Here is a 12,929-nt window from a genome sequence, read left to right as displayed (position 1 = left end):
ATACCCGTATGCAGTAAAGAATGCGTCAGCCTTCTCTGCCATTTGGCTGGCATCTTTCACCTGGCAGATCTTAAGCTGTGCTATGAGCTCAGCAGGCCACGACCTCTCTAGCTGTGTACGCAGCATAAGGTCAATTATCCCCTCACGCGTGGAAGGAGTTTCATCTTTCTCCATCCACTCATTTAAGTAAGCTGTGAGACGATCAAGGAACTGAACAGCTGTCTCCTTGTCTTGGAGACGAGCTCGCATGAACTGAACTTTGGCGTCGTCTACTGTGAGACCATACGCCTCAATGAGTGCAGCTTTCATCATCTCATATGTGAGATTGTCTCCACGAATTCTGTGGAGAATATCGAGGGCAGGGCCCTCAAATAGGCTAAGAAACTGAAGCCGCTTAGCTGCCTCATCCAGTTGATATAAGTCTGCCATGTCCTCAAAACGAGCTATGTACGGCTCGATTCGCTCGCTTTCCTTGTATGAAGGAAGCTTGATGCGTGGGGTCGTTAGGACATGTGCAGGGAGAACGCTCGTGGAGCTTGGACCAACTGCACCAGACGTGTCTGAAGCCAAGGAATCTCGCTTGAGCTTCAGCACTTCAAGTTCATGTTCTCGTTCTTTGTCTCGTTGTTCACTCTCGTATTCGTGCTGTTCTCGCTCGTGTTCGCGCTGTTCTCGCTCTTTTTCTAACTCGTGTTCGCATTGTTGTCGCACTTTTTCTAACTCGAGCTCGCGTTGTTTCTGCTCGTGTTCGCGCTGTTCTCGCTCGTACTCGCGCTCCTTTTCGCGTTCCTCACGCTGTTCTCGCTCGTATTCGCGCTGAATCTTACGCTCTTCACGGGCATCATTCTCGCGCTGCTGCTCCTGATTATGCCGTGAGAGTATATACTCTTTAATTTCGGTTGGGTCCGAAAGACCCATTTCTTTGGCTTCCTGTAAAAATACAGTAGTAGCCATGGCGCTAATTTATTAAGCAAACCGAAATTGAGCGCTGACTGCTTCGCAAACGAATGCTAATGACACAAGTAAAGAGTACAAACACAAGCTAGTGGTGACCAGTCTTATCTAATTAACTGGCAAAAATAAATCAAAAATGTAAATGACTGGGAAGACTCAATAATAAACAAAATGGGTAGGGCGACTTCCCAGAAGAGAATAAAATCATCTGGCGTTACCAAAAATAAACTAGAGTTACGTATTCTATTGACTGATAAAGCAAAATTCACTTGCTAAATTAAGGGTAAACACCAGTAAGCTTGTGCCTATAAACTTTAATGATAAATACCTAAATATGAATGAGTGAGCACTATCTCGTGAATAGCTTTAGAGCTAGGAGTTAATATCCTGGAATGAGGTCGCCAATTGTCACGGGGTTTTTATAATATCACGGTACTTTTGATATAAATGCTTAAATATTATTTAAATTGATAATAATATTCAATAATATTAGTAAGAGACAATGATTGTCTTGCTACATCAAGCAACGATTACTTTACGCTGACTTGCTACGATTCTCTAAAATCGAGAATTTATAAACTTTCTCAACAGTACACAGCAGAGACTAATTACTCACAATTGCTGAATTACTGTACTGTTAGCCTCTGGAGAAAGTTACATCACCCCCGACAATAAATAACTAATACTAATAATAATAACATCAGGTTCTTGCTGATGCATTAACTCCTGGCACAACGGATTTTAAGTTAATACAACAAGAATGGTCTAAGTACCAGTTATGAAAGCAAACGTTTATGCAAGCTAGGAGCTATATGGGAAATAAGCTTAATTATGGAGAAATGAAACAAGAGTTTACTTACATTAAGCTCAAGAAAGGAACTGTTAAATTTATTAATCACAAAAAATAAATTTAACGTTACAATTCAAATCAATTAAATGAGACGCACTCACTCACGCAATAGCTAAATACTTACGCCTAGGGAAAAACACCTTAACTAAGCTCTTAAAACTACAAAATACACAAAAGAAATACCAGTCGATGAATGCTATGTATCACCACTAAGGTGGGAGTACTGGGATTACTGAACTAGTGGAGCTTGGGGTGCTAGCTGACCTCTCCACTTCTGAGCACAGAACCTTTCTCCGTCACAGCAAACACAAGACTGAATTCAAATAATGCATAGGCAGGACGCACAAGCTACCGGAAGAAGGCGTGGCTAACGGTTGAGGAGAGCAGGGGCGAACGATAAAGAAACAATTGTATCGCTCAGTAGAGCACTTAGTGACGTGCATTAAATCGGTCACTTTTAAACAGTGACGAATGTTTTGAAGAGTATACCCCGAAATGGAGAGAGAAACGGTTAGCTGAGCGATACACAGTGAGTTTTCCACTAATAGTTCGTGGCTTCTCACAAAACGAAAATGTCGCGAATTGATTCGTGACAGTGAGGTAATTTGTAGCTTTAGCTTAGGGTATCACCTAACTTCTCATGATATCAAACGTATCCAGGGAAGATTAGACCCATTTCATGTAGCTGGCATTAGATGGGATGGCGTGATTTTAACTCAATGATGGTCTGGCGCTGCTCTCAGTGAGGCAGTGGGGAGAAAGAATGTGAAAGGTTTCTCTGAGTAACTGTGTGTGTATGTGTGTGTGTGTGTGTGTGTGTGTGTGTGTGTGTGTGTGTGTGTGTGTGTGTGTGTGTGTGTGTGTGTGTGTGTGTGTGTGTGTGTGTGTTCTGTGCAACATGATAAAAACAGCACATAGTAATGTGTAAGAGGAGCAGATGGGTTATTGCATTTGTGCCTATGTGTTTGGTTAAGGACTAGGAGAAGACGTGTGTGGGACTGATTGTTTTAAGTGTCTATGTGACGAGTGGGTTTTGCAGAGGTAGATTATAACTGCATATGATTTATAAGGTTATTTTAAAAATATATATATGGTTATCATGTGCCTCTTCTGAATATTTCAACGAATTATAATTATGTATTGCACTAGTACTTGAACTAAAGACCATCTATCCCATCTTCTTGGTCTAGTTCCACCCTACTCTTCCTTCCCCCAGTGCGTCCGTTGGTGGCGAGGCTGGAGGCGCCCCCAAGGCACCTGAGGGTGGGGGCCAAATACCAGCTGGCCTGTGTAGTGGCGGGATCCAGACCACACCCGAATATCACTTGGACGATTGACAGCGCACCTCACTTCATCGTCCTTCCTTCACAGGCGAGTCTGAATGGATGTATGGATGAATGGAAAGATGATATATATGGTAGCCTATAAATTTAGTTAGGCAGTGTGAATTACATTGCATCAGAAAAATGCATTTTGCTTTGGGTTTCCCCATGAGAATAAATAAAAATATAGAAGGAAGTCAATGTTTTGAGGAAAAGAATAAAACTACTAGATGACGAAATATGGAGGCAGATCTTCTGATGAAGTGAAGAAGGAATGAGTATACTAAAAATCTTTGAATGATGCTCACGACCGAATGGCAGCGGTGGACGGCTTGCTTGATGCAGATCTGCATGGATGTAACTGGTCGGAGGAAAGGTGATGGAGAAATCATTAATGAAAATGTAATATGTGGAGTGGTTTATCAGAGGTTTCCATATATACCTGGACCAATAATAGACAACTGAAGACAAGTAGAGTGAATATACTATGTACATAAAAGTTAGAATGAAGAGAATGTTCTTATTTTAGAAGCATTTTTCTGTTAAGCATACCAGGTACGGTGGTGACTGGAGGAATGGTGTAGCATAAAGAATGCCATGTTAATAGGAAGAGAAAGGTTGTAGGTGTGGCAAGGACAGTGAAGGGCGGTTAATTGTTTTGAAAAATTTGTGTGAATTGTACATACAGAAAGGGAAGAATCTGTACGTAAATTGCTTAGACCCAGAGACGGCATATGGCAAAGTTGATAAAGATATCATGTGATGAGTGGTACATTTGTACTCGTATGGAGAGGGAGGGAGTTTTTAAGTGTATTGAATATATATATATATATATATATATATATATTGTGGTACGTGGGGACGCCCACCATCCATTCGCTCGATGTAGTGCTGCTCTCGGGTGTCTACCCTTTCCTCTCCTCCATCCTTCTTTCCTTCCATCCTCTTCAGTCTTTATGTCCTTCATTCTTTCCTCGTCCTTCCGCCTACGGGTGACTTTACACTCCATCTTCTGTGTTTCCTTAATTCTTTCCTCTTCCTTCTGCCTGTGGGTGACTCTACACTGAATGACAAGCCAAATGATTTCCTGTAAACCCGGAAACCATTTACTACGCTGGGTGGTAACCATATAATCAAATTTTTGGCGCCTGGTGGTTTAGTGGGTTATTACGGTGCTCCAGTCGGATTGAACAGGTGAAGGTTTATAACCAAGGGATCGTTGGGGTTTATTGCTCACTGGGAGAGGCGGTGGCTCAATCGGTACAGAGGTGGCCTGCAGTCTTACCTGACCCAGGTTCAAATCCCCGCTGGGGCAGGGAACAGGTGAAGGATTTGAATTTCGTAAAAGCAGATTTTACCGATCTACCAGAAGACCCGCCGACATGTAAAAATACCCCCGTTAATACCAATACACCAGTCCTGTATGAGACAGCTCTAGCATGTATTCAATATGGACGGTGGATATTAACGCCGAAGTGGTGACAAGTAGAGGTGCATGGTATGTAGGAGGACTACTGAGCCTTGACTGCAGGCTGTGAAGCCTATGCCCACAGTCGGACACATAAAAAAAAAAAAAAAACGTAATGCCACTCAGGGATGAGTGAGGCTGGTCACTCATCTTAAATGCCATAACCAACTAGCTTAGCCCCGGGCTCCTACGCTCCTGATGGGGCAACATAAGATTGGCTTATATACATATATATATATATATATATATATATATATATATATATATATATATAATTATTATAATATATGTATATACAGTAAAACCTCGCTAGAACGGACTAGCCGGGGCACAAACCATTCCGAAAAAAGCGACATATGGACTTCTCCCTGTTAAGATATCTTCATACATGAAAATCGTTATGGCCACATTCCTTCTCCACTCCACCATTTTCTACTAACTCTGGACATTACCCCATTTGCCTCTTAACATTTCTTAAATGCCACTATAAATAATATATTGCTTGACATAGTACATTTTAGTATAGATTAGACTCTATAAAGGCCATATGTAACACACACAGGAAGATATTTTTCATACATGAAGTGTCTTAGCCACCATCCTTCTTTCTGATTGTCAGTATGGGTTCCGTCAGGGACGCTCCACTGGCGATCTTCTCACCTACCTTTCAGACTCCTGGTCATCCTCCTTTCGGGACTTTGGCGAAAGTTTTGCCATCACACTTGACATCTCAAAGGCTTTCGATCGAGTCTGGCATAAATCTTTAATTTTAAACCGCCCTCTTACGGTTTCTATCCTTCTATCTGTGCCTTCATCTATAGCTTCCTTTCTGGTCGTTCTATAGCCGCTGTTGTAGACGGCCATCGTTCATCTCCTAGATCTATCAACAATGGTGTTCCTCAGGGCTCTGTCCTATCACCAACTCTCTTCCTTTTATTCATCAATGACATTCTAAGCTGTATATTTAACCCTATCCACTCGAACGCTGATAACTCCACCATTCACCTTTCCATTCGGTTCCCGCAACGTCCATCTCAGCAGTTACTTCAACAAACAAGGATTGAGGTTATGGCACACCTGATGTCTGACTTGGCTCGTATCTCTGACTGAGGTAAAAATAATCTTGTTGTTTGTAATGCATCAAAGACTCAGTTCTTATACCTATCAACCCGACAAAATCTTCCATAGGTGTACCCACTAATGTTTAATAATACTTAGCTTAATCCTGCATCATCCTTGAACATGCTTGGGGTTTCATTCACTAGAGACTCATCTTGGAAAGTTCATATTACATCTCTTGTAAAATCTGCTTCCAAGAGATTAGGTGTGCTAAGCCGACTCCGTTCCTTTTTTACCGCTGCACAATTGTTGACTCTGTACACGGGTTTTATCCACCTCCGCTTGCAGTACAACTCACATGTGTGGGGAGGTTCTCCACATACAGCTCTTCTCAAAAGGGTGGAATCAATGGCTTTTCGTCTCATAAACTCTCCTCCTCTTACTGGCTTTCTTCAACCTCTGTCTCTTCGCTGCACTGTTGCATCTTTATCTCTTTTTTATCGCTACTTCATTGGTTGCTGCTCCTCTGAACTGTCTGCATGTATTCCTCCACCTCTATGACGGGCGCGTAGCACCCGTCAAGCAGCAAACTCTCATCCCTTTTCTGTCCAACTCTCTAATGCAAGAGTTAACCGTTACTCCCAGTCCCTCTTTTATGCAACAGGACAACTCTGGAACTGTCTCCCTCTGTTTGTATTCCCTGCTTCCTGTGATCACCAGTCTTTCAAACGCAGTGTGTCCAGGCATCTTGAAATGATCGGATCTTGAATTTGGCTCTCTCTTGTCTTTTGTTCTTCTCTTGGAAGGAACAGTTTTTGCGGGCTCGTGGCTTTTGGTTCCTTCTTCCTAGCATAAAAAAAAAAAAAAAAAATCGTGCTTCAACCCATCAGTTCCTTCTAACTAGTGGCAATATCCCATTTGCCTCTTGGCTTTTCTAAAATGCCAGTAAATTTGTTGCATACCACAGTATAATTTTAGCAAGGTTTAGACTCGAGAAAGGCCGTATGTAACACACACAAAATAAGATATTTTCATTCATGAAAATCATCATGGCCACCATCCTGCTTCATCCCCACCAGTTCCTTCTGACTCGTAGCAACATCTCATTTTCCTCTCACTTTTTCTCAAATGCCACTATAAATAATTCATTGCATAACACAGCAAAATTTAATCATGGCTTGGGCACAATAATACTCATAAGTAATAGAACAAAATTAATGTTTTCTTACATAACCATTCCGACTCACTTAGCTCACCCTACTCAACCCCCCCACCTTGCCGGGTGTTTATCATCATTCAGCACCTGGTGAAGGATCCTTCAGAGCAAATCCTTCAAAATCATTACCCATTATCTTCAGGGTCATCATCAGCGAAGAGTGAATCATCCTCCTGATTGTCTTCACTGGCAGGAGCTAAATCATGGACAGGAATTGGTGTAGCTTCTACCTTGCGAGCCGTGTGGTGTACTTAATTTTAAGCATTTTTCAAATACTGAACCGTACACTTTGTAAACCTTAATTATTATGATTTTACAAACGTGTTCACTTTGTCTGTATATTTCACTTATCACTCGTCACCTTCGACCAGTATATGAGGGACTTTGGGGAAATGATGTAGGGGGAAATGATATGGGTTGACTGACGCAGAGCACTGGGGAATAATAGTGACCCCACCAGCCGGCTACCAGCCGACGCACGAACACACAAACCGCTAGCCGTGCGTTTAATGTTTGATGTCTTAAATATATATTAGTATTAATGCAAACCTCTTTTCTATATTTTTACCATTTAGAAAGTACTCTATTGGTATAACTTAATTTTAAACACTTTTCAAATACTGCACTGTACACTTTACGCACCATATTATTTACGATTTTACAAAATAAAGATGTTCACTTTGTATATTTCACTTATCACTCTCACCCTCGAGTAGTATATTAGGGACTTCCAGGGAAATGATGTGAGGGGAAATGATGTGGGTCACACTGAGGCCACAGCACGGGGGAAAAATAGTGACGCCGCCAACCCAACAGCAACCAACTCATGAACACACAAACCGCGCGGACAATACGGCCAGCCCGCCCTGAGATTAGGCAGTCCGAACAGCTTCTAGGTTTTTCGGAGATTTCCTGATAAATAAGAAGTATTCCGGTCAGCTGCTTGCGGTCTACTGAAGTCCGTTGCAGTAAGGTCATTACCATATATATATATATATATATATATATATATATATATATATATATATATATATATATATATATATATATATATATATATATATATATTTGTGTGTGTGTGTGTGTGTAGTGATTGATTGATTTTCTTTAAAAACAGGACATGTGCACGAGTAGGAAGGGAAGACGGTGAATGGTTCAGGGAAAGGTGAAGCTGTATCCTGGATACATTATTTCGTTGTAAATGTTTGGTCTCTTCATAAATGAGTCGGTGAGAGAGGCGGCTGTAACACCATTATGAAGAGGAGCAAGTTTATTTGATGTTGGGAAGTGGAAGACGGATGAAATAACACAGGCATGGCTTAAGACGCGAACACAAGCAGATGAAGAAGTTATTAAAAGTTAACTTCAGCACGTTATACCTGAGATTGAAAGAGACTGTTAGAGAGGAAAAACTGAGAATGAATTCGAAAAGTAGGAAGGTGATGAGGTGTAGTAATTCGACCAGGCAGGGCGAAATGAGAGCAGTTCATGATGGGACAGATTTGAAGAAAGTGAAGTCCATTAGGTGTCAGGGAGTGAACATAGCAGCAGATGGATCTAAGGTACAGAATTAATTCATGGGACAGGAGAAGGGACAATGTTATTTGTGTCAATGAGCAAAGTGTGGAAGTAAAGACTAGCGTCAGCTTAGGACAAGATCTCTGTGCTAAGTAGCCAGTTTAGTACTGACTGAGTAGTATCGATGTGAATCGTGGCCCCTGAATGCTAGAGACCGGTCTTAGGTGGAAGCTGCCCGGCCTGTGTCCCTTCCCTCCGCTAAGTCTCTGCAGGCTTCTCCTCTTTTTTTTTTTTTTTTTTTTTTCTTGGAATTTACTGAACACCATGGTAATTTCTACGTAACTAAATATGCAGGTAACAGTTTGTAACTTTGTGGTAATAATTATTGGTTTGGGGGTTGTGTAGAGAAGGAATGCAGTGATAGGAAGAGTGACACTCGCACAGATGAAGAACGTTGTGAAGCGGCTGAAAAATAAGAAAGCAGCTGAGATTGATGAGGCGTACGCAGAGATAATTAAGTGTTGTGGAGAGAGCGGAATAAAGTGCTTGTTGGAGATACGTAAGAAGGCATGGATAAGTGAAACTGTGCTAGCAGAGTAGAAAAAAAGCAGTGATTTTACCTCTGTCAAAAAATATAGGTGAGCGAAGTGAGTGCAAGAATTATCGTGGCATAAGTTTACTGAGTGTGGAAGGGAAGGTATATGGAAGAATTATTATAGTGAAAGTGAGACAGATATCTGAAGCCCTGGAAAGTGATCAAAAGGGTGGTTTTAGGGGTGGCAGAGTATGTGTGGATCAAATATTTGCGGTGAGACAGATAGCGGAGAAGGATTGTGAGAAGGACTATATGGTGTTTATGGAATTCATGGATCTGGAAAAAGCATACGACAAAGTACACAGAGGAGGATTGTGGAAGGTTTTGCTCATGCACGGTGAAGATGGTAAGCTGCTAGGTGCCGTCAAGAGTTGTTATGATGGTAGTGAGGCATGTGTAAGGGTTAGTGGGCATCTTTTTTTTTTTTTTATGTGAGGAAGAAGGAACCAAAGGCAACGGGCCCGCAAAAATTGTTCCTTCCAAGAGAAAAACAAAATGCAAGAGAGAGCCAAATTCAAAATCCGATCATTTCGAGATGCCTGGACACACTGTGTTTGAAAGACTGGAGATCATAGGAAGCAGGAAATACAGACAGAGGGAGATAGTTCCAGAGTTGACCTGTTGCATAAATGAAGGACTGGGAGTAACGGTTAACTATTGCATTAGGGAGTTGGACAGAAAAGGGATGAGAGTTTGCTGCTAGACGGGTACTACGCACCCGTTGTAGAGGTGGAGGAATGCATGCAGACAGTTCAGAGGAGCAGTGACCATTGAAGTAGCTATAGAAAAGAGATAAAGATGCGAAAAGCCTTTGACTCCACCCCACTGAGAAGAGCTGTATGTGGGGAGCCTCCCCACACATGAGAGTTGTACCCCACGCAGGGGCGGATAAAACCCCTGTATAGAGTCAACAATTGTGCAGGGGTAAAGAAGGAATGGAGTCGGCTTAGCACACCCAATCACTTGGAAGCAGATTTTACAAGAGATGTAATATGATCTTCCCAAGATAAGTCCCGAGTAAATGAAACCCCAAGCATGTTCAAGAATGATGCAGGATTAAGCTGAATATTATTAAACATTAGTGGGTATACCTGTGGCAGATTTTGTCGGGTTGATAGGTGCAAAAACTGAGTCTTTGATGCATTAAAAACAAGATTATTTTTACCCCAGTTAGAGATACGAGTCAAGTCAGACACTAGATGTGCCATAGCCTCATCCCTTGTTTGTTGAAGTAACTGCTGAGATGGACGTTGCGGGAATCGAATGGAAAGGTGAAGGGTGGAGTCATCAGCGTTCGAGTGGATAGGATTAAATGTACAGCTTCGAAGGTCATTGATGAATAAAAGGAAGAGAGTTGGTGATTGGACAGAGCCCTGAGGAACACCACTGTTAATAGATCTAGGAGAAGAATGATGGCCATCTACAACAGCGGCTATAGAACGACCAGAAAGGAAGCTAGCGATGAAGGCACAGATAGAAGGATAGAAACCGTAAGAGGGGATTTTAGAAATTAGAGATTTATGCCAGACCCGATCGAAAGCCTTTGAGATGTCAAGCGAAATGGCAAAGCTTTCGCCAAAGTCCCGAAAGGAGGGTGACCAGGAGTCTGAAAGGTTGGTGAGAAGATCGTCTGTGAAGCGTCCCTGACGGAACCCATACTGACAATCAGAAAGAAGGTTGTGATAGGAAAGATGCTTTAAAATTTTTCCATTAAGAACAGACTCGAAAACTTTTGAGATACAGGATGTTAAAGCAATTGGACGATAGTTAGAGGGTTGGGAATGGTCACTCTTCTTTGGGACTGGCTGAATGAGAGCAAACTTCCAGTATTAAGGAAACGCACAAGTTGACAGACAAAGGTGAAAGAGTTTGCCTAGGCAGGGTGTAAGCACAGAAGAAGAGTTCTTGAGAACAACAGGAGGGACTCTATCAGGCGCATATGCCTTATTAGTATTGAGGCCTGTGATGGCAGAAAATACATCAGCTGAAGAAATTTTAATGTCAGCCATGAGGAAGTCAGAGGGGGGAAGTGATGGAGGAACAGCACCGGAATCGTCTAAGGTGGAATTGGAGGAGAAAGTCTGAGCGAAGAGATCTCCTTTATCAGTAGAAGAAATAGCTACAGAGCCATCAGAGTAGAAAAGAGAAGGGCAGGATGATGAGGTACAGTTGTTGGAAAGGTTTTTGGCAAGGTGCCAGAAGGAGCGGGAAGAATTCAAATAGAGAGTTGAGAGCATTTAGTATGGATGAAATTATTTTTAGCAGAGAAAAGAACAGACTTAGCATGATTCCGGGCAGAAACGTATAAAAGATGTGATTCAGGGGTGGGTTGGCTCCAGTACTTTTTATAGGCCCTCTCCTTGTTGCGGATAGCATTAGAACAAGTGTGATTAAACCAAAGTTTTCGTGCATTAGTCAAAGGATATGAGAAAGGAATGTATGCTTCCATGCCCGAGAGAATAACCTCCGTAATGCGTAAGGCACACCCAGATGGCTCCCGGGCATGGAAGCAATAATCATTCCAGGGAAAATCAAAGAACTACTGCCTACGGGCCTCCCAATCCGCAGGTCCAAAGTGCCACAGACGACGTTTCTTTGGAGGGTCCGCAGGCCGTACCGGAGCGATAGGACAGGTTAAGGTGATAAGGTTGTGATCAGAGGAGCCCAACGGAGAGAAAAGATTAACAGTGTAAGCAGAAGGATTAGTTGTAAGGAAGAGGTCAAGTATGTTGGAGCTCTTTCCAAGGCAGTCAGGGATATGGGTAGGGTGCTGTACAAACTGCTCTAGGTCATTAAAAATGAACATCAAATGTTTGATACCTTTCAGGAAGTAAAGGACGAGAATGATTTGGGAGGTATTATTAATAACGACTTCAAAAACTCCGAACAGTGCATAGCAGCAAGTAACAAGGCAAAATATTCGGCTTTATCGCAGGGAGTTTCGATACTAAACGCGTGATGTAACCTCCAAGCTTTATTCTTCGTTAGTTTGACCACAGCTAGAATTTTGTGTGAAGCACTGGTCACCAAAACTTTTTGTGGAAGAGAATAGACTCGAGCAAGTGCGATGCGGAGTCTCAAGAATTATACCATTACTGTGAAATTTACCCTACAAAGAGTGACTAAAAAACGAAGTGTTTTCTCTACAAAAGCGGCTACACAGAGGAGATCTAATACACGCATTTTAAAACTTTTAACAAATCTGACGATGTAAGCTATGAAACTCTGTTCGAAGTAGTGAATGACACAGTGACTATAAAATAAAGGAAACTCAAAAGGAAGATGTTTAATATTAATTTAGGGTAAATTACTTTGGCATTCTCGTAGTGAAAAACTAGAACAGGCTACCAAAAAAGTAGTTAGTGCAAAAACTAGTGGTACATTGAAAATTCGGCTAGACAAATATTTTCGGACCATAAGCTAAAATTTTCTTGCTTATTTCCCGGTTCAAGTGTTTTTTGACAATAACACGTTTTCTAATTAATGTGAGTATATGGCGACTGTGTTTGCTCTTTCTTTACAGATTTTTAGGCTACAGACTGCATAATGTATAGTTATTCCTCTTCTATCAGTCCTATAACAAATGTCCGTGCTTGTTCTTTGTAACATGCATGGGACATTGTTCTTCGTAGAGTAATAGGAAAAGTATATGGTGGAATACTTTTTGACTGAGTTAGCGTAGTAACAGAGGAATTACAGCAGTTGGAGAAGAACAGGGAGGTTCTAGGAAGAGAAGAGGTTGTGTAGATCAGATATTAATTCTTAGGTCTTTAGTGGGAAAGCTTCTAGGGAAGAGAAAGTTGTATGCGGCCTTCATGGATTTGGTGAAAGTATATGACAGGGTGGATAGACAAGCAATGTGGAAAGTATTATGGATATATATGGTAAATGGGAAGTTGCTGAATGCCGTGAAGAGTAATTTATATATATATATATATATATATATA

The 12,929-nt window shown here is 41.6% G+C and overlaps 1 protein-coding gene across 1 annotated transcript in view; it reads left to right on the top strand.

Annotated features, from left to right (window-relative positions):
* LOC145408709 (adhesion molecule nephrin-like) overlaps positions 1 to 12,929 on the top strand; it is a 329,089-nt gene that overhangs the window by 119,001 nt on the left and 197,159 nt on the right. Inside the window, exon 6 of the mRNA XM_080279376.1 lies at positions 3,021 to 3,175. Within this exon, the coding sequence (XP_080135502.1) occupies positions 3,021 to 3,175 (155 nt within the window). The remainder of the gene's footprint in view (positions 1 to 3,020; positions 3,176 to 12,929) is intronic.

Source organism: Coenobita brevimanus, chromosome 78, assembly GCF_032717465.1.
Source record: "Coenobita brevimanus isolate Jiangsu-jjx chromosome 78, ASM3271746v2, whole genome shotgun sequence".
Taxonomy (NCBI): Eukaryota; Metazoa; Arthropoda; class Malacostraca; order Decapoda; family Coenobitidae; genus Coenobita; species Coenobita brevimanus.
Note: the sequence above shows the minus strand (reverse complement) of the source record. Positions and strands in the feature narration are given on the sequence as shown.